This window comes from Leuresthes tenuis, unplaced genomic scaffold (genome assembly GCF_036924035.1).
Source record: "Leuresthes tenuis unplaced genomic scaffold, fLeuTen1.0.hap1 SCAF_19, whole genome shotgun sequence".
Classification (NCBI taxonomy): Eukaryota; Metazoa; Chordata; class Actinopteri; order Atheriniformes; family Atherinopsidae; genus Leuresthes; species Leuresthes tenuis.
The window spans coordinates 32,721,683-32,744,167 of record NW_027325373.1 but is presented as its reverse complement, the minus strand read 5'-3'; the positions used below and the strand labels follow the sequence as shown (position 1 = coordinate 32,744,167).

The following is a 22,485-nucleotide window of genomic DNA, read 5'->3' as shown; positions in this document are numbered from 1 at the left end:
CTCATGAGTTTATTTATATGAACTGTGAGAAGTCATCAGCTGACAGACTGACTGTTGGCAGAGTTTCTCATTTTCACTTGTTTTTTAACTTAAGTCAGAAAGGTTTGATGCTCAAGTGCGTTTCTGGTCCTTTGAAACTGAAGCTTTAATTTTTTATTTCTGAGCTTTTGCTGCCTTTAGTATCAGCTTTGGGACCTCTGTGTGACTCACTGTGTGTTGGGTAGAAGAAGAGAATAAACTGTGAAACCTTCATAACTAAAGCTGATATTCATGCAGAGCTGTAGAAAGTAGTTCCTCGTGTTTACCTCTGAGGTGCAGATGTAAATAAGAAAAAGGCTTCATATAGTTGTACAGTAACTGAGTAAAAGTGCTCCCTTACTTTCACCATCTGATAACCAGACAGTCCAACACAGTTGGAGCTGATTGGGGCTTCGATCAGGACAAAGACTGCCCACTGAGGACCATCCTCCACACCGCCGATCACTCCGACAACAGGCGCTCTGATTGGCTGCGGGAATGTGTTCACGTGAAGCACGCGTGAATATGTGAAAAGGAGGCAGAAAAATGCACCGACCCAGTTTCTTTGACAAGACAGAGGGGCACGAGAGCAACAGGCTGCTTCAGGTGTGTCGGCGAGCTGCGGTGAGGACGTCATCACACCGGACCGGACTGGACGACCCGGCAAATGTTCCTCAGGACCTGCTCCAGGTACCGGCCGCAGGAGGCTGCGCTTTGTGAGCAAACCCTGTGGACTATTGTGTCCTCTCAGAGATGATTGGGGGGCGGGGGCTCCACTTTGTTCTGAAACAGAGTCTGAAACAGGCGCTACAATGTTGCTGAAAGTTATAGATGAATAATGATTGGAACTAGTTTAGCGAAGGTTCGGTTCGCTTTGACCCGGCGGTGTGCCACCTTTGTTCAGGTGTGAAAAGCTGTTCTTCCAGCTCCAGTTAGGCCTCTGTAGCGGTTTTACTGAAGCATTCAGAGCTGCTACGAGTAGTTTAAACTCGGACTTAATTAACTTAATTAGGATTGACACGCACGACAGTTAATTGAAATCCGAGTTCATTTCAACGGGTTTGAGTCGCAGCCGCAAATTGAGCGAGAAAAGAGGAATCGGAAATGAGGGAAGATAAAAGAAAACCCGCAAAGGTGAGAGGCTGACATGGCGGCGCGCTGGTGGGGGGGCACACAGGCTCCGGAGCTGTCAGTAAGCCACAGCGGTGTGTGTGGAATGAAGCAGAACCCAGGTGGGAAACAAGAACCGGGTCAGATATAGATCTGCTTGTTCTGGTCCTCTTCAGAGCCAGTTTGATAAGCTTCCACGCAGCGGGTCCTGTGTTTGGACCATGTGTTGTGAAAGGAAGCCTGTTCTGTACCTTCACTCAGAGGGCTGACTGTGTTAAGTCTTCCTCAGCTTTAGCTCCATCAGTCCTACAGCTAAAAGATTAAGAGTTTAACTTCAGTGCCCCCCCCCCGCCCCCAACATGGATCCCACCCCCTGGATTTCCCTGTGATAAACAGCCTGTGAGAAAGTAAAACAGGGAGTTGGGAACAGAGTATCTTCTGATCCTGTGAAGTGACCAGCATGTGGTCAGATTGATCTTAATGTGTTGGATCAGGAGGAACAGTAGTCTGTGTAACTTCTTACCAGATAGAAATCATATTTGGAATGTTGTAAAATAACTGCAGAGTCTGTCTGAGCTGTAACACGATGCTGCTGTATTCGTGTGATGATCGGATGGTTCTGATCAGATGGTTCTGATCGGGTTTAAAAACTTAAATAAACTAAGACATAAACACAGAAGAAGAAGAGGAGGTGTGTGAGTGGATCCAGATCAGAAGGATAGGAACATCAGAAGTTCCTGATCATGCCGTTAACTGTCCGTTATCCAGCCTCAGTCAGGGTCATGAACAGGGTCACATGTTGGTTCTTGACCTGGCCGGCTGCCATGTGGGGGGAAAGTCTCTGAGGTCACATGGGGAGTTTATCCACCAACAAGCGAATGGTGGTCACCTCATCTTCATGCTGGTGCCCTTGACCCACTGAGTTCTGACCCGAGCGGGGGCCTCTGTATTGGTTCAGGTGTTTGTGGTGGTTCTGGTCCTGACTCAGCTGTGCGGTCGCATTAGTTACACTTTATTTCCTTTAAACAGGGATGTTGTGCTGAAAGGGTTCTGGACCTAACAAAAGTGGCCTGGTCCTTGAAATGAGTTGAATCCAACCTCAGATGAAGAACACATGACGCGTTCCTCTAAACCAGAACATCTATTTCTAACCGTCTATTTTTGGAGATGAAACTGAGTTCTTTTGGGCTCCAGGTCCGTGTGGATGGAGGTTTCTGGAAGTTCTCAGTCCCGTGGCATCGGCTGCTCATGTGGTTAGCTCTGCCCTCCTCTGTGACCACGGTTCAGTCCAAACACAGCTGCTTGTTTTCTGTACCTCCACACGCTCGGGTTTCTGGTCCTGGACCTTGTTCTGACCCGTGTTTTGAGGCATCCTGCTGTTGCTGCTGTTTGACTCGGTGATGGTGGAGACAGACCCACTGACCTGGGAGGGTCCTGTAAGGGTTAAAATGTGGACCGCCGGCAGTGGCAGGGTGTTTTCACAGCTGCACACAAGTCTTAAACAGTTTGAGTGAAGTTGAAGCAGCAGAAGAAGAACAAGAGCTCTGAGTTCCTCACGTCCTGAAGGTTTTAATATTGTTGACCCGTTTCCAGACTGGGATCCAGTCATCTAACGTGGTTCATTCACAGCTGAGTGTAACATCTGAGGAACACACTGTCAGATGGTGTGTCTTCACAGTCTAACTGTGTCCTCTGCCCTGTGTTTCAGTTCTCTTTGCGTGTTTCCTGCCGAGCCCGACATGCCGATCGATGTGACCATACCGCTCTACCTGTCCAACGAGGACTTCTTTTACAGGCGTGCTTCCACCGCCCAGAAGTCGGCCCAGAGCTCCTGCCTGAGGTTCCAGCAGTCCAACTGCACGGACAAGGCTGAGCCCAAGGACACCAAGACCAGCACAGATGACAGTAAAATCAAGAAGCGGGTGACGTTCGCCGACCACAAAGGCCTGTCTCTGACCAGGGTGAAGGTGTTCTCAGAGTTCACCGACCCCATCGACATCCCTCTGAACATCCAGGAGATGCTGAGCTCTGCCCTCACACTGTCAGCAAAGGAGAAAAAGCTGCTGCTGGACTTCACCCAGCCATCCTCAGACTACCTGCTGTTCCGTCAGAGCCTGGAGAAGAACCTGGTGAGCCTGGAGCACTGTGTGCTGAAGGAGAAGGCGTTCGCCGGGACCGTTAAGGTAAAAAACGTATCGTTTGAGAAGGCGGTGAAGCTGCGGGTGACCTTCGACAGGTGGAAGAGCCACACAGATGTGAGCTGCGAGTACATGAAGGACACGTACCCCAGCTCCTACAGCGACACCTTCTCCTTTGAGGTGCCTCTGCCCGCCAACCTGCAGCTGAGCGAGCATGTGGAGTTCGCCGTCTGCTACGAGGTGGACGGGTGTGAGTACTGGGACAGCAACCAGGGCAAGAACTACTGCATCCTGTGGTCCCACATGCAGAGAGGCATCAGCACAGAGTCCTCGCACTTCGGGATCCACTTTGACCGATACGGCAGCCCCACATGCTCACATGGGCTCTTCCCTGATTGGCCGAGCTACGCCGGGTACGAGAACGTCGGCCCGTACTACTGAACAGCTGATCTCAGTTTTTAAATCACGTTGTCGGGGAAGACGAACGCCTGGAGATGGCGGCTCGCCAGTTTTTAGCATTAAGTGTTTCAGTAAGGTGGGGCTCCGGAGCGGAGCCCGTTCTGACAACCATTCTGGGCCCGGCAATCAAACTCATCATTACAGACAAGGTTTTAATGTTTGTTACTCCAGAACTTGATGTGGGACACATCCAACGCTCAGCGGGACAGAACAAAAGCAAACTGTGAATCTCTCAGGTGGCTCCACCTCTAACGGGCCTTCACCGAGCATTGCGTTCTACACTGAGCTCCTCATTTATGTCCCGGCGAGGCGCTGCCTGAGCCGGACTGGACTTCAATTAACTGCTTGGAACGGGTCATAAGATCCTCATCAATTATGCTGTAGGAGTCCCCCAGGGGCCCCAAACATGCAGGTTCCCTGCTTTATCTTCTGTATCAGGGTTATATCAGCTGTTCATGTCCAAGTGCTTTAATGTGACAGGTTTGACTTTAAGAACTGGTGATCCGGTGGATCACAGATCAGGTTCTGTTCTGATGAGCGAGCTCTGTATAATGCGCTGCTGTCTGTGTTTTAATCATCTGAAAGTTTGACTCTTCACTGTCAGTTTTATTTTCTCACTGATTCTTTTGCTCTACAAGATTAAAGATAAAGTTATGAAGCAATCAGAACAGTGAGGAGTTCTGCTGAGCACGGACTGGGCTGCGGGGAGTTCGTGGTCAGCCTCCTTTAATGTTTCACAGAATTTCGGAGCACAGCTGCGGTTCTTCTGTTAGTTTCACGTCTTTGCACAGGTTTGCACATCACTGTCCTTCTTCCAGCCGTCACTAGCAGCCGGGAGAACACTCGTGTTAATTTATTGTTTTAAAGGTGAATCGGGACGCTGCCGTCACGTTCCTACGGTGAGCGATGGCAGAGGTTTGACACGAGCAAATCTTCAGCATCCAGCGAGTCCATCTGCACATGAAACCACGAAAATAAGCTACATTTCATTTGTCATTCAGTGAGACAGTCTGTGATTTAGTGTTAGCACTGAGTTTCTGTTTTTACCGCGTCTGTGTGTGTGCATGTGTGCAGCCATGAGGATGGAGTGAGTCTGAATCGGGAGTGAAAGGTGATTTTTACAAAGTGCAGGTCAATAAAGTTCTGCCATGTTTTACTATTGAAGATGAAATTCTGTCTTTGGCATCGATCTGCTGTCATAAAAATGATCTGAAGAACAATAAAAAGTTTATTTTTAACCTGATTTGCTTTTGCTGGTTCAGTTTTCAGACATTTAACTGAAGCAGAGGGAAACTCATCCATCAGAGGGTTTATTTCTGATTGATTTCGGTTTTTAAGAAGACAAAAACTACCAGGCTGAATGTCCTGAAGCAGGGTGGAGAGTTGAAGGATTCAGAAAATTCAGCTACAGATTGGGATCACTTTAGTTAAACTTGGAAAATAAAGCAGGAGCAATAGAAAGAGATTAATTAATGATAATCTACTACTACTTTGTTTAATGTTTAGTATACTGACATGGAAATCATACTTTGTTTTTATATCAGTTCAAAGGTGAAAAGTACGATTTCCCATTTGTGAGTGAATGCACCATCAGGTGAAATCATAGATATATCTATTACAAAAATGTAGAGGAGATAAAAGATATATAAGGGAATACATTTGGAGGAAATAAATGGATACAATCAAAGTAAAAAATTATATAAGAATGACAAAAATAAAAATGTATTATATTCTAAAATAATGAACTCCAAAAATTGAATGACAAACTAAATAAAAAGCAACATTAGCACAAGCTTAAATGAACGCAGTTGAAAACTAAATTAGAAATGTTCATTTATTTCATGTTCTTTGCCTTAATTGTTTTGGATTGTGGCAGTTTCAGTCCTGTAATTAACCGGCCAGCAGCCATGTTCATCACAGGAGCAGCTACCGACTGTCAATGGTCCAACTGCAGGCAGCGAGATGGAAAGATCTGATAATAAAACTGCCAGTCAGGTATTTTCTGCCAGTTTGGTGTGTGGTCTGAGCTGTCGGGTTATTTTCTGTCTGCTGTAATAATGAGCTCTGAGGGTCAAAGTACAACAGATCTGAAAAGAGGCAAAGCCTGTGAAAGGGGGCTGGAGTCAGTGGTTCACTCCACACCCTGAAATGATCAGCTTAAACAGAGGCGTAAATTAATGGAGAAAGAAGCAGCCTCTGTGCTGTCACTGTGTCACTGTCCTTTAAACTTCAGAAATTGTCAATAGGTGAAAAAGAATTTAGATACTGTCTCTTTTTAAAATGAGGTATTAAATTCTCGTGTCTGCTCTCTAACTATACTAACTTGTAAGATTTAATTAATGATTGTGTAGTTTAGTAAACATAAGTGTTGATTAATTTGACGTTAAAGGGATTGGGGATTATTCCGAAGTGGGGTGTAATTCCGTTATTGTCCAGCAGAGGGAAATAAGGCGCCCATCATGTCTCAGCGAGACAGAAGAAGAAGTAGGTATTGACAAATTTCTGCCCATGCGCAGAGTAGCTTTTTTCATGCTCTGACGTCATCTTCTCCTGGCAGAAATTCGGGATGTGACCGATACTCGTCCGACGCCGAGCCGGGAAGCTGGTGAATTTCACGGTCAATACGGTGGGACTTCATCACAGCGGCGCTCAGGGAAAACTCTGACCACCCGACGAGCCTCTGAAGGCGGACACACTGACACCCAGACCACGGTAAGAGCCGACACGTCAGCGACGCTGTGTTGTTGCTAGTAGACGTTAGCCAGCTGTCAGCGGCGTCTGTGAGGGGAAGGCATCCTGGTCAGGTGACGTTTAGGTGAATGTGGCAGCTTTTTTTGACCAACTGCTGTTACGTTTGTCTGTCGGGTTTATTCCCCGCAAACTGTCTTCATTCTGTCTTGTTTAATCACATCACGACTCATGATGACTAATGAAATTACGTTCGGGTGGGGTCGATTCTACGGGACTCCATCAGCTGTCACATCACAGAGAGACGCAGATTAGTTTGATTTGGTAACAGCTGAGTAACACGGAAGGCAGCCAGGACTTCCCTGTCTGCGATCAGACCGAACCATAACCCTTAGAGCTACGGCTTGGAAGTTAATGTCAAACCCCTTCAGTTAGTGTCAGTCCTGGTTCTGGTTCTGGATCAGAATCAGGACCAGGCTCCTCCGAAAGAGTCACCTGTTGCAGAGGTAAAGTGCTTCTGGATGCTTCCTGGGTTCTTTGATGAAACAAAGGACATCAGAACAAATTAAACACGTGAATGAACATTTTTCCTTCATTCAGCCTTTCTGTCTGTGACGTCTGCAGAGGATTGTGGGGAGAGAAGCATCCTTCACATTTCACCAAATTAATTCTCTCAAAGAATCCCCCTCATCAGAACTGTCCTTCAGCCAGATCTGGGCTACGGTCCAACAGTGTCTTCAGAACCTGGATATACATCTGATCCCCTCAACTTGAAGGAACCTCGACTAATTAATCTTTTAGGCTTTAATTTTCTCTAAAGACCATCTGCTACTAAAGTCCACTGTTAGAAATACAGAAAACATTTAAGTTATGAAGAAAGGACTCTTAAAATGTTGGTCATGTTCAGTGCATTCTGGATAAGTTGGGTTACAGTGCCACATTTTGCTGCCTTTGGTTGCATTTTCCTGTCAAAATGCAACCAAAAGCTTTTTCTGATGACGGAGGGAACAAAGACGGCTTCCTGGGAGAAGTAGTCATCCACACAGGTCACATGAGTCGGGTTCTTTCAAGGCTAAAGGTGTTTTCCAGTTAACGGCTCAGAAACCATTCAGATTTCCCACTGTGCAAGTTACGAGATGATGACGGTGAAAGGTGACACCTTTCATAATTGAATCTGTGAACTAGCGGTAACCTGAACTAAAATCACCCATTTGGACCAGAACTCAGAGTTCTTTACGCAACCTGCTGACCTGTATATTAAGCACACCCTCAGCTGAATCAGAACAGGTGAAACAAGTTTTTCTGTTCTGTCAGCTCTGATCTAAGACGGATGTATATCACGAAGCTCTGTCTGATCTGCTCTGAGTCGGAGCTGCTGAGGATGAAGCTAAAGTTTCAGAGCTTTGTGCAAATATTAACTCACTTCTTTGTCCCACTAACAGCTTTGAGACTGCAGTCCTCTCTGATCTGGATGGGATTTATCTTCTTCACACGTGTGATTGGTGGATTTTTTTGCAGTAGAAGCATTAACTGATGCATAATATGCTCCTTTTCATGGGAGCGCACTCCTAATGAACACAGATCAGAACCACTGGTGGAGAATTTGTGGTGAACCTGGTTTGTAATACACTCCTGTTGAAGTTAGAATTGTGTGGTGTAATGGATCAGTGAGGAATGTTCTGTATCCTCACATCCTTTAGTTTTAATGAACTCTCTCCGTCCTCGCAGCCTGATTGGTTGTTTGTGTTCAGACCCGCCCCTCCTCCTACCACTCAGAAGCAACACAAAGAGCCTTTCAGGGTTTGCAGGTCGCTGGGTTTCTGTTCAGTGTTGCATGTCTGGTGAATTTCATCGTGATGAAACTTTTTATTAGTGTGGTGTCGCTCAGCTCATCATCGTTGTCGTCGCTGTGGTCAGACAGTCTTCTAGCATATCTCAGGAGCGTTCAGGAGGGTCACATGGTCTAAAATCGATGTGGGGACAGGAGCTGATTCACTCAGTCTTTATCTTATCAGTATCCAGATGTTTATGTGCATTAACAGAAAACCTTCAATACTCACACGTGCACTGCAACCTTGAAACTTTGCAGACATGTTCTGTGTAAAGTTCACTGTCGGTCTGTTAAACCAGCTCAGAAGATGCAGGTTATTAACAGTGGTGCAAACTTCTTAAACAAAAAATGGAGCAAAGCACCTCACCGTCAGAGACAAATGAGAAGAAACCCTTTAAAAGGGATAAATTCATTCTTACTGAGATGTATGAGGCGGGCTTTGGTCTGAATACCTGTTCGTTTAAGCACAGCGGTTCTCTCTCTCAGCCCTGTTTTAACACCTCTTTTAAACGGTCTGTTTTTGGGATGGAGACTTCGCTAACGCTAAACCCAACCCTTTTGATGAGGTCAAACCCCCGTCCATTGAGTAGCTGCAGGCTTGCATAAGTCAGCTGATCACGCCAAGCTGATCTGCTCGAAGAAAGCAGCATAAAGAAAGTTCCATCCATTTTCTATATCCGTTTAATGCAATTTAGGGTCGCGGAAGGGCCTGTCCCAGCTGTCATTGGGCAGGAGGCGGGGTACACCCGTATGTTTATACGTTGGCTATGGACACTCTGTGATGCTGCTGTGGAGAGTTACGGTGTGTTTACATACGTCACCTGTCATCAACACGGGCACATCTGCTGTGTGATTTAATGCAGTAACAGACACAAAGAAACTATTCCTCCAGTCATGCCAAAAACACTTGATCCCAGAGGGAAATAGTTTAGCAGTGTAGCTGTAAGTTAGCAGCAGATGCTAGCAAACAATGCTTTCTCATCAACAGTAATGGACCAAGCCGGAGATGTACACAGCGTAACTCGTAGTAATGCATGTGTACCGTTAATTACTGTGTTTAAACATTTTGGATATATTAACCTCATTAAACTATTGTACTTGGAGACCTACATCTTTATCAGAAACATGCTAATAATGTGATGTTGACACACTGAGAACAGTACACGGTGTTCAATGTAGCAATGAGGGTGAGGAGAGGACCGGTGTTGTGTTGAAAACACACCTTATCCACACAGCTGCAGGTTGTCTGAGTTACAGAACGTAACCGTTCAACTAGAAAGCTTCAGTTAACAAAGTAATGTGGTAACAATAATGTTCATCTTTCAGAAAGTAACAGCAATAACTCCTTACAGGTTGGCTGAAATGAAAATCAGAACAACTTGTTATATGAGGAACTACCAGGGTTGTGTTTTTTGGGAGTTTTACACTTGCTGGGGACTTCAGACACCCTGATATATATAGAATAGAATAGATATGCTCCCAGGAACAGGAAGAGGAGATTTTTACACAATATGTCACCTTTTAAAATAGTGACTCAGCTGCAGTGAAGCAGTTTCCTGGCGTAACAACGTGCATGTCTCCTTCCTCCTCAGCTACTTGTCACTCATCAACATTTAAAATGATGTTGGAAAGAGGTTGATTCTGTTTCCCTGTCTGGGTCTTAGTTCCTGTGATGATAACAGTGACACTGCTGCAGCCTCGCTTCATAACTGTTAGACAGCAGCATCAGTTTACCGACTCCACCAGGTTCATACGTCCTTCGACTGATCATGCTTTAAATCCACCATGTGATTAGCCCGTATTTGTCCTCAATACTGTGATTGACGGTCACTTAAAAGACCAATCAGAATGGCCACTTGGCCTTTTAAATTATGAGCAGAGCTGCACCATCTCAAACATGACCTGTTGGAAGTCAACACGAGTGTTCAGAACCGGAGTTCAGCCGAGTAACTGATGTTTGTGTTGAGCTACTGAGGCTTCAAGTTCACATCAGATCACACACACACACACACGGGTAAACATGGAAAGAAGAAACCCTTTAACTCACCAGATCAGCAGCTGGTGTCAACGAGTGGTTATCACCTAAAATGGTTCAGTCACAGAGACACAGCAGCGTGTTCCAGAGAGACGATGCGGCGTTCAGTGTCATTATAACACGGTTACAGTCATCACGAGAAACAAATTCAACTATTTCGTGTTTGAATAGGCTTATAGGAATTTGGGTTTAAACGTCACGATGACTTATATATGCAGTATTGATCCGAACACCTCCACGGTGACCCATCTTTGGTACGGGTCGGTGTCCCACCCTCAGAGCCCGGACAGGAGGAGCCGACGTGACCTTTAAACTGAATTACATATGACAGATGGTTATAAGAGGCCTCAGCAGACCCTGGTTTGTCTGCTTCATCATCGTCTCTGAGCCGCTGCTGTTCGTCAGCCTGATTTAAAGCCGCAGAGGGGAGCGTGTGTTTTAATCTCTGATTCCAGGAATAACTTCAGTCTTTGGCTCTGAAACTGAGTGATGAAGTCTGTACGGCTCTGTTTCTTCCTCTTCTGAAAATACACGTTAAATGATGAAGACGCTGTTAAACGTTTGGTCCTAAATGTCACATGATCAGCGCTATATGACTTAATATCCTCCAGCTGCTGCTTTGATTGAATTTGTCGACTACGTTTTGTTTCGTTTTGGGGAACTGACTCCAACTCTGCTTCTGTTCTTCTTATTTTATAACTGAAACTAACAAACTATTGATTGATCTCCTGATTAATTTGTTGTGAAGACACTGTCCAATCTGAAGGGTTTCTTCTTCGTATTTGTTCGTGAGTGTCTCTGTGTTTGGGTTATGTGCAGGTTCCTGTCAGCTGCTGAGGTCGCTGTGGCGCCATGAGCGGGGCTGCGCTCGGCATCGAGATCGTCCTGGTGTTTTTCTTGGCGCTCTTCCTGCTGCACCGGTATGGAGACTTCAAGAAGCAGCAGCGCATGGTGCTATTCGGCACGCTGCTGGCCTGGTACCTGTGCTTCCTCATCGTCTTCATCTTGCCTCTGGACGTCAGCACGGTCAGTAAAACGCAGCAGTGTTCAGTTAAAGGTTAAGAATTCAGTGAGGCAGTAGAACCCTGAAACAGAACCGAGTCCAGAGTGCTCTGAAAGGCCTGAGCTGTGTTTGTCTCTCTGCTCCTTACAGACCATCTACAGGCAGTGCAAGTTGGAGCATGAGGACGTCACCCCGACGCCGTTCAACCACACCACACCAAACACGTCTGTCACGCCCACCAAAAGGTCAGTGCTCGCATGTGAGGCCGCATACACCGGATGCAGCAGACGGGTCGTCTTGATGAAATGATGGCTGGGTCTTTGTGGAGGCTTTGAGATCAGAAAACAGAAACTATCTGGAAAAAAGTCAGTCAATCTGACTCTTTTTGGGCTTTAGACATCAGACATTAACACTAAACATCTCAACTGACATTTTCTCGAACATTTAACAGAATAAATGAACTATTGTGGGATTAACTGAGTCTGACGTGACATTACAGTGTTTAATACACTTTTCTCCACCTTTATTTGTGCTCAGCTTGCTTTCAGGTCTTTCATCACGTTAAATTCATGCTGCTGTGACAGAAAAATGACCAGCTAGATCAAGTCTGGTTTCCATTTATTATCGAAGCGTTGGATAACTCTGCTGTCTGTAGAGAGTGTATTTGAAGTGTTTTTCACATCTAGATGAGCAGGAAAACATTTTCAGACTGTTTTCTCATGTTGTTTTTTTTTTTAAACACGTCTGAATTTGTCTCATTTCTTGGTTTATCAAAGCCTCGGGTTTAATATTCCACGTTCTGGTTTTTATGAACGTGTGTGAGGAGTTTCCAGCTGTACGAGCGCTGTGGGACGATGTAGCTGAGGTGGAGGAACCGGCGTCACGCTAATCAGCGCATGGCTTTGTTTGGAAAGATGGTTAAGATGACAGAGGCTCACATGGTGGCTGTGTGTTTGGGCGGATCAGAAGCAGATTTCACAGCTCTGTTTGAAATGTTCAGACCGTTCACCGCAGGGCTGTCGGACACAAGTTAGCCCACCATTCTTCTTCTTTGTCTGTTTTATTTTAAATGTGATGCTAAAACCTTGTTAAAGTGCACTTTTTTTTTTTTTTACAGTTCTGATGAGATTCAGGAAGTTTTTGTTTAATCAGAGTGAAATTGGTTGGAGTTTAGAGGAAATATAAAGTAGAGAATATATTACCTGTAAACCTCAGGAATGAATCTTAGTCTGCGTATGGACGTCTGACTATTTTCTATTGGGAGGGGCGGGGGAAGCACGCACACTTATCAATGATTAAGGATTTGATTTGAAGTTAAGGCATGCAGTTATAAGAGAACTAGAATGGATGAACATGGCATGTTTATTGTTACTAAATCAAGCAATTTAAGCAAGATAACAGCATTATTTGTATTCTTGAATGTGTCATTTATTCAGTAGTGATACTTAACATACCCTGGCATAGCAGATAAAATACACCACAAATGAAAAAAAAGAAAGGTCTGTGCTCATGACTCTGGGCTTTCATGCATTTCTAAAAGTGGAACTTTTCTCAGTTGATCTACTGATGAAAATAATCAGGGTTGAGACATGGCTTTCATCCATAAGGTCACTGTGAGCGTTCTGTGTTAGTCTCTCCTGCGTCATGGTGTTGCTCAGCCAGGTTTTCAGCCTGCACAAGGCTGAAAAAGAGCGCTTGGATGCCGCCACAGATATGGGCAGGGCCAGACAGAGCTTAATGAGCTTCTCCACCTCTGACGGCAAGGAGCGGGGCTGCAAGGTTTGCAGGATGGACACAACATCCTGGATGGTGCTAACTTCTCGTCCCCTACACACGTCCCTCAGTATGTTCAGCTCGAGGCTTAGCTGCTCTCGTGGAGAGGGGGCCAGTTCCGGGGAACCCACATCCACTCGTTTCCCCTGAGCCGCCTCAAGAACTGCCTGCTCTCGCCCTGGGCTACTGTATGTAATCAGGCAGGCTGCATATCACATCAAAAGCATAGATCTATGCATTAATTATAAGAAAGAGATAAAGAATCTGAATTTCAACTAAATTTGTCTGACTTACATTTGTTTGTTTTGTTTTTTTTAAAGTGTAATGCAATGGTTAGGGAGGCAGCGGGGGGGCGGATGGGAGGAGGTGCGTCCGCACCCCTAGTTCTGACGTCTATGCCTCAGCGTCTCTAATGTGACCAAACAGATTAAAGATAAAATGGTTCCAGACTTGTGCTTCTCTGATGGTTCAGATTCAAACGCTCCTCACAGCTCTGTATGTTTCCTGCCTCTTTGTTACAGCATCTCTAAGTCGTGCTACAAGCCTTGGAGCTACATCCCTGATGGCATCATGCCCGTCTTCTGGAGGGTGGTGTACTGGACGTCTCAGTGCCTCACCTGGTCAGTCAGACTCTGATCCATCCACAGATCTGTGCTTCCACCGTGGTTTGTTAAACGCCTGCTGTGTGTCCTTAGGCTGCTGCTGCCTTTCATGCAGTCGTACGCTCGCTCTGGAGGCTTCTCCATCACTGGGAAAATCAAAACGGCACTGATAGAGAACGCCATCTACTACGGGACGTACTTGCTGATCTTTGGCTCGCTCCTCATCTACGTGGCTGTTCATCCTAAGTGGCACCTGTCCTGGTGAGTGCAGCTGGAAAACACCTGGAAAAATCTGTCATGTGTCTGCAGGTAGAAAGTAATATGAAGCTGCTGACTGATCTTTTTATGACATCATAACATTGCTGCTGTTTTTAAAGAATAATAGTGAGAATAAGTAAGTTCCTGAGGTAATGTTTGTGGATAAAAGAGCTGCACAGAAACTCAAATCATCATAAAAGTAATAATAATCAAATGTTCAAAACTTCATGCGAAGTTCAGAGAGACAGAAGGACCATGAAATCAGAAGCAGACGTTGTTTTATTCATACGGGAGATAACCGCTCTGAGAACAAAAACGCATCACATGACCCGCTCGTGACTGAGAGGCGGGGCTTATCTACATATTCACTGATGTCAGAATACCGAAGGAGTCACATCTGAGGTGTTCTAAGAGCTTGCTGCCATTGAAATGAGATCTGTGCGAGTGACGGCTGTTTGGTTTCTTCCTCCTGTGTGTGAACAGGTACGGGCTGCAGACCATCGGCATCACGGCGGCCAACACCTGGGGTCTGTTCCTGCTGGTGCTGCTGCTCGGCTACGGCCTGGTGGAGATCCCACGCTCCTACTGGAACGCCTCCAGACACGGACACCTCCTCATCAAGACCTACTTCAAGGCGTCCAAGCTGATGACAGAGAAGGCCGACGCTGAGGAGAACCTGGAGGATGTGATGGAGGTGGGCAGGAGGTGGAATTTACTGTCGGGTACAATCATCTGGTTGGTGTCAGTTTGACTGAAAATGTTTTCTGCTGCAGGAGGTGAGGAAAGTCAGCGAGTCCATCAAGTACAACCACCCGCTGAGGAAGTACATCGACACCATTCTCAGAAAAGTGAGTTTTTCTAAACTGGACTTCATCTTCTGATGGTGGTGTGATGGTTGGAGGTTGAGATGATGTGCTGACTGTCCCTGCAGTGCCCGCTGGACTACCAGGAGAAGATGGGCCGGAACATGGACGACTACGAGGACTTTGATGAGAAACAGAATACGTACCCCACCGAGAAGAGCCTGGTGAAGCTACACAAACAGGTGAAACCCGGCTCCAACACGGGCCTTTCCTCTGCGGGTTCAGGCAGAAGCTGTCAGACGCCATTATGAGACATGAAAGTTTAATTAAATTGACATTGAAGCTTCAAACAGTAGATAAATCTCAGTTTGGTTGTCCTGCAGAAACTAAGCTGGTGTTTGTGTGTTCAGGTGATCTACACAGTTCAGAGACACAACCGGACCCAAGTCCAGTGGCAGATCCTCCTGCAGCAGGCCATCCACCTGGAGGACGTCGCCAAGAACGAGACCAGTTCCAGCCACAAGTTTGTGCACAGCTTCCCGTCTACTGAGCCGGCCGGCTGGTTCAGCAGATATATTTACACCCCGACTGTAGGTGGGTTTCAGAACCGAGCTGGATGCGGTTCCTCTGGTCCACTGAAGAGCTGCAGCAGCATGCAGGATGAAGACTAAACTGTGTGTGTGTGTGTGTGTGTGTGTGGCGCAGAGTGGTACTGGGAGTGCCTACTGAAACGCTGGTTCTACCGCCTGCTGTCAGTGGTTCTGACCCTGTTCAGCGTGGCTGTGGTCTGGTCCGAATGCACCTTCTTCAGCACCCGGCCCGTCCTGTCTCTGTTCGCGGTGTTCATTCAGCTGGCCGAGCAGGACTACAACTACCTGTACATTGAGGTGAGACACGCAGACAACACCTGAGACTTGCTGCTTCACACTCGTCTTGTTTCTGAACCTTTTTTCCTCTTTTGGACCCAAACATATGTTCTGAGAAGACAAGCCTGATGTTTCAGCCTTTGCAGCTGCTCTTTGCTCAGTAACCTCTGTGACGTAATATCTCCCTTCTCCACCAGATGGCGTGCTTTATCACAATCTTCTTCCTGTGCACGTGTGTTTACTCCACCGTGTTCCGGATTCGAGTCTTCAACTACTACTACCTGGCCACCCACCACCAGACCGACGCATACAGCCTCCAGTTCAGCGGCATGTGAGTGACAGGAAGTCCTCAGACAGTCACAGTTTTACTGCTAATGTTTCTGTTGTGGAATCTTAAAAATTCAGAGCAGTTTCAATATAAAAATGCCAGGAAACCCAACACTGTGCATTCAGATATTTATATATGTCCTTCATAGGTGCACGCAGACCTGTTAGTTTTCGTGAAGCTGGTTTGGCTCAGTCTATGTTGGACAGAAGCAGCTGAATGTTTCTGAGCTCCTCACATCACCTCTGAACCTGATCGTCTCTCCTCTGCAGGCTCTTCTGTCGCCTGACTCCGCCTCTCTGCCTCAACTTCCTGGGTCTGATCCACATGGACTCGGCCATCTCCCACCAGCAGAAGCTGCAGACAGCTTACACCTCTGTAAATACCCATGAAGTCGTGTGACCTGCTGCACGATGCCCGGCTGCGGCTTCATGCCTGACCTGTTGTTTGCGTTTCAGATCATGGGATCTATGCGCGTCCTCTCGTTCATCGCCAACGGCTTCTACATCTACTACCCCATGCTGATAGTCATCCTCTGCATCGCCACCTACTTCAGGTGAGACATCTGAGTTCATCACAGGAAGCGTTTCCTCCCAGGTGGCCTGCTAACTGATTAGTCAGAACACAAACAATGTGGTTTCTAAGATGATGCTCAGGTTTGTAAATGTGCTACTTTTAAAGGGAAATCTTTAGGTTGAGGACTTGTGGTCAGAAACAAAACATTTAAATGCTAATGCAGGGACATCTGTAGGATTTAAAGATGGGGGGCGGGGCTTTGTCTCACTGGTGGAGGGAGTCGCTGCAGCTGCTTGTTCACTTTCCCTCTCGGTCTATTTGCTCTGCCTTCGTCTCTGGCTCAAACAGTTTTCCTGTTGCCCCTGTTCTCCCTCAGCCTCTTCTTCTGTCTGACCCTCTAAGAGGTCAAACACTCTTAATTATTAACAAGGAGTCACTTAAGTCTTCTCATTTACACATGTCACAATGTATATTTGAGAAGTAAGATTAGCAGGTTAATATGATAAGAGCTAATTAAATCACTTGAAAATTGGACTAAATCCCCAGTTTTTTTCAGGCTCTGGTTGATTTTTCCCCATTCTAAATGAGTCTTATCTTTGAAATAAATCCAGTTTAACAGTCCTAAATAACTACTCTGCGGTCAGATCTTTCTGACCTCTCTCCTCTCATCTGTATACAGATGACAGGAGAAGTGGAGTCATAATTATTAGACTTATTATTCTTTTTCATTGATGATAAAACCAGCCTGTGAGCGAAGTGAGCTAGCATAACATCCTGCTAACAGTTTAACTTATCAGGGTTTATTTGTCAGAACCTGCAGTCAGACTGATCCTCAGAAAACTTAAGTGTGGGAATGATCAACTACTTTTGAGTTCAGTGTATTTTAGTTGTAATTAAATTGTAGAAAAGCAGATTTGAAGTGTATTTATTGTATTTGTTTGTGCTAAAGTGGAACAACTTAAATTATACTTCATACACTTCAGTTCACTCAGGCTGTGTTTGAACTAATTTACATGTTTGATCAGTAAAGTTCACTTGCTTTGTTTTATAAGAATACTAACAGTTTGTTGCCAAAGTGCCACTAATATTAAAGCAATATGACATTAATACAGAATGTTACTTCATGGGTTGAATTACAGTTGAAAAAAGTGCTCTTAAATTCAAAAATCATTTTAAATGTACTAATATTTTGGATAATAGAATTTCAGTTCACTGTTACAATGATAATTCTGAGAATGCAATTTTAAAATATACAAAAACATGTTTAACCGAAACTGAGATAAATACACTTTAGTAACTGCAGAAAAGTTTGACTTAAAGTATATTTTCTTTTAATAAATTCCAATAACTATGAGAAATAGTTGAAAGTGTGACATCAGCAAATGTCTCGTGTTTGATGATATTTGGTCGTTAAAATGTGAATACATTTAAAATACCATCGGGTAGATTTATTTTCCAGCTGCTTCTCAGAAATGTGTGAATAAAGGCTGAGGAACATTAACGTTAATGTGACCGATCGTTGTTCTGTGTCACACGTTTGGCGTGATGCGTCTCTTTACGATGGGCAGGTGAAACAATGTGGAGGTTATTCTGTGAAAGGAGCCTCTCAGCTGATTTTCTGAAGTTCTGAACTCTGTCCTCAGTCTGGGGACGCGCTGCCTGAACCTTCTGGGCTTCCAGCAGTTTATGGGTGACTGTGAGATGACGTCTGACCTGATCGACGAGGGGAAGGAGCTGATCCGACGCGGTGAGACTGCGATACAGAACAGACTGAGAGCCCAAAGTCGGCGGTAAATATTCACTCTGTAATCTTGTGTTTTCCTCAGAGAGAAGGAAGCGGCAGAGGGTCGAAGATGGCGAGAACAGACGGAGAGTGAGTGACTTTGTTTCTTCTTCTTCATCCCGCTATCATTACCCTGATGTGTCATACAGACAGAATACACAGCGGATGAGTCTGTTTGGACTGTCTGGAACGGAGTTGTTCCTCTCCGTAACTAACAAAGGGATATTGACTTGTTTCAGGAGTGGAAGGAGCGTTACGGGAACCAGAGAGAGGACTACGCTGCGAGGAACCGGAGCAGCCACGAGATGAAGGAGACCACTTACTCAGACTCCAGCAGCAGCAGACGTCAGTACAGTCGTTTTTTTTTTTTGTGCAGCCCAGGTAACGTGTGTCAGAGTCACGCTTCTGATCACATGACTGTCTGAACAGAGGCCAAGTATTCTCGCTCCGGGAGCCGAGCAGAGAGGGACTGCATCGAGCTGCTGCAGGACGCCGAACCTTTAGATTTCAACGCCGACACTCTAACAGACGACCCTCTGGACGCGGACTCGGGCAGGTAAACAGGAAGTCCATCTCACACACACACACACACACACACACACACACACACCTGTTGAAGTGGTTGACAAATGTTCGCTCCATCCAGATCTTTAGTTTGTGTGGAAATTAAAACAATGAATAATGAGTCATTATTAGTTGAATTTGAGTGATTTTTATTTTTTTTTTTTTAACTCCAGTTTTACTATCAGTCCTGTCTGTCATTGTTGTTACAGGTCAAAAAGATTCCTTTCATAAGTTTATTTGGTGAAGTGACTGACTTTTGAATGATTTTGATCCAGGAACATCTGAACACATCGCTCTCCTCTCCCCGGTTCTGTTGGAGCGCTGCGCTGAAACAGGTTGAAGGTGGAGCCTCTCAGCTGGTCTGTCAGGCCATTTAGATAAAATCTGCAGGTGGTTTTTATTCCACCTGAGAGGTTAAAGCCTGAGATTTTTACTGGAAGGTTTAGACGAAGCTGCAGGTCCTGTGGCTCTTAAAGCGACCCGTGGTGCAGTTCTGGTTGGAACTGAACTGTGGCTGTCACAGTCTGGGTTTTAGCTTTGTTCTTACCTGTTCTTTGAGAGTCCTTCAGCTCTTTGTTGGTGTTTGATGGATGCCCACACCTGTGTGCTGCTGTTTCCTCACCTGTGTTTTTGGTATTTTCAGGCATGCAGGAGGACGGTATCTGTCCATGTCGTCCTCTCGGAATCGAATATTTGACGACGTCTAGCGTGGAGGAGAAATCTGACGGAATTTCACCGTCTTCAGATCCTCCGACGCTGCGCATGAGCTCCACCTCTCAGCTCTTTCCTCCCACGCTAACATCCCAACAGCTCAGGTGTGTCACCTGAAGAGATCTCACAGTTATCACAGCCAGCACGGCCGCTGGTCAGTGAAGGAACATGACTGCTGTCACTTATTTAAACCCTCTGGAATGAATGAAGATTATCCCTCCTGAACTCACTCTGAGCATGCTCAGTGTGAGCCTGCAGAAAGCTGCACATTAACGAGGTTTAATGAAGGTCCTTGTTAGTTTATTTATATTTTTATGTTGTCTTTGTGTTGTAGATTTAACTGTATGATCACATGACCCATCACTGATAACTTGTGCACTTGATCTGAAATGTCTCGACTACTTAAACTTCGGTTATGAGAGCAGCTCAGATTTCCACCTTGAATGAAACCATGTGACCTGAAGCTGGCTGCGTGGAGTCTGAACAGCATCAGCGCTGTGCACGGCAGGCTGATGTGTATTTGTCATGTTAAAGAAGGAAGTTTTCACACAGACCCGTTTGAAGAACCTCGTCTGTGTTCACAGCTCAGAATGAATCTTACCACCTTCCAGACGGCCGGTTCTGGTTAAATTTGAAGTCACATAAAACCTGAAACCTCTTCAGAAGTCAGTTAATGCCGTTTTAACTGAGCAGTGTTAGATTTTTACTGCTTTCAGTTTGTGTGTAACCTGGAATTAAAGGTGTCCAAGAGCGGATCCCTGAGGAACACTGCATCGTGCAGCTGTGATTACTTCCTGAGGTGATACAGAACCAACCGTTTCTGTGTCATGGAAACCAGGAGCTGTCTGGAACATGATGAAGGTCGGAGCTGTGAGAACACAAGAGGTTCTGCTTCAGGTCCCAAAATAAAGTCCACACAGTCAGAACAGGTGATGAGGAGGAGGAACGGGTTCACCTCCTTTGTATATATGTATATGTCTTTTATATTTTATGGGCTGATTAATGATGTAGAGAATCACGTACAGTTTGTATTTAAGTTGACCTCCTCCCTGTAGAAGAAGCAGCAGTGTTCGTGGTTCTGAATATTTCTAGTCAGTTGTGAACGCAGCACGTTCTCTGAGCTCTGTGTGGTGAAAACGTGTTTGTTCCTCTGCTGTTTGAAAATAAACTTCAGTTAAAGACTGTGTTCCTGCTCACTGGCTCGTTCTGTATCAGTAAATTATGTTTCCATGTGAACATGTTTCAAACTGCTTCTGGATCATTTCTCTTTCTTCATCTGTTGGCCTGCAGCTGCTCTGATATGAACCCCAACTGGACCTCTTGTTACAGTTGAAGATGATCATATTCTCACTCCACATCTGGTGGAGTGTCCACAAGGTCTTTAACTTGCACCTTCAGGTGTGAAATTAAGCTTTTGAGTTATAGTCTCAGCAGACTAGTGAGTATTCCAGTTTACATTTATGTGAAAAGATGGAACCAGTGATTTGTTGAAAGCTAGTTAATTGCACCTCTGAATAATCCAATTAATTGTAGGGCAAGAATCTAATTACCTCCTACCTACACTGTGGGTGTGATGATGCCAAATAAAGAGTATATGTGATTATATACACTTTCACAACATAATCTTTTTATAAATATATGATAAAAAGTTGGAAAATTTAGATGTTAAGACTTATCAAAGTGTGAATGAGTGACTCATGCTGGTGGAAAATACAGCTGATACCCCAAATCCTTTATGCAAACAGTTATCTATTTATTTACAGTTTATTTACTTTGTCACCGTGTTACAGTCCATACTGGGATATATTTTAGGACTTTTTATTTTGTAAGCTTTTAAGCCAATAAAAAGCACTGAGAAGTTCTTGAACTTATTGAGGGATTACTGAGGGAATGTGGCGTCCACAGGGGATGTTTCCTGGGGATGCTTTACCTCAGTGAGACTTTCTGCTGAAATGAACAAACAAAATTATGTTCTTTGACTCAGCGATGTGTGTGTCTTGGGTATCTTAAGTGCATGAAATAAACTAAACACAGTCTTCATAAACACAGGTGGAACTGACTGACAGTAGTTAAAGTTCAGTAACTGCCATGCAAAAAAATAAATGCACTAATTATATGAAACTTTACCCTCCCTTAGAGCACCTGCAGACGGATCCTCAGAAATCTTAAAGTGTGGGAATCATTAACTAGTTTTGAGTTCAGTTTATTTTAGTTGTAATTCAATTGTAGAAAAGCAGAATTTGAAGTGTATTTATTGTACTTTTTGTGCTAAAGTGGAACAACTTAAAGTATTCTAATAGTACACCTCACTCAGACTGAGTATGAACTAATTTATATGTTTGATCAGTAAAATAAAGTTCACTTACTTTCTTTTATAAGAATACTAATGATTTATTACAAAATGCCAATAATATCAAAGCAATATGACATGAATATGTTTTTATTTTATTATTAGTGTGCTCAATAATCACATTTCTATTAATAACAGTCAGTACCTGATAGCTTCTTACTAAAATATGTTGTTATTACTTTATGTGTTGAATTACAGGTGTAGAAAATACATTTCAAAATCACACAGATGTAACTGAAAATAAACTAAAACTTTAGGGGATTGAAATGTAACTTATATATTAAAATATATATTTCAGAAAACAACTACAAAAAATGCAAAAATATCATATAGATTAAATAAACACACTTTAAATGAACTTTCCTTTAAATTATATTTTTCTGTAATATATTCAAATAAAGTGAATAATAGTGCAGTTATTCTAAAGGGTGATTAGACAGAGGATTTACTGTTGAAACTGTGAATATATTTGAAATGTAATAAAGTCTTTTATATACACATGTAAAAGTTAAATTAAACTATTTTTCACCAAAGTGTTCAGAATATTTTGTGCTTCTTCTATTTCTTAAAGTAAACAAACGTCTGCATTTTCCTTCCAGAACAACATCGCTGTACATTTTTTGTGCACGTTTTATCCAACATGTAAATGTAT

At 44.4% G+C, this 22,485-nt stretch overlaps 2 protein-coding genes across 2 annotated transcripts; both read left to right on the top strand.

Moving 5' to 3' along the window:
• The first annotated feature begins 464 nt into the window (after positions 1-464).
• On the top strand, positions 465-4,968 carry ppp1r3b (protein phosphatase 1, regulatory subunit 3B). Its single transcript, XM_072371471.1, has 2 exons — positions 465-708; positions 2,837-4,968. The coding sequence occupies exons 1-2, from the start codon at positions 686-688 to the stop codon at positions 3,705-3,707; spliced, it is 894 nt and encodes a 297-aa protein (XP_072227572.1). The 5' UTR covers positions 465-685; the 3' UTR covers positions 3,708-4,968.
• A 1,221-nt stretch (positions 4,969-6,189) lies between these two features.
• On the top strand, positions 6,190-20,669 carry lmbrd2b (LMBR1 domain containing 2b). Its single transcript, XM_072371445.1, has 19 exons — positions 6,190-6,209; positions 6,283-6,437; positions 11,099-11,305; positions 11,433-11,527; positions 13,577-13,675; positions 13,751-13,918; positions 14,399-14,609; positions 14,689-14,763; positions 14,847-14,960; positions 15,129-15,312; positions 15,424-15,605; positions 15,782-15,915; positions 16,182-16,287; positions 16,368-16,465; positions 18,069-18,172; positions 18,252-18,298; positions 18,448-18,553; positions 18,638-18,764; positions 19,416-20,669. The coding sequence occupies exons 3-19, from the start codon at positions 11,132-11,134 to the stop codon at positions 19,477-19,479; spliced, it is 2,088 nt and encodes a 695-aa protein (XP_072227546.1). The 5' UTR covers positions 6,190-6,209; positions 6,283-6,437; positions 11,099-11,131; the 3' UTR covers positions 19,480-20,669.
• The last annotated feature ends 1,816 nt before the right edge of the window (positions 20,670-22,485 follow it).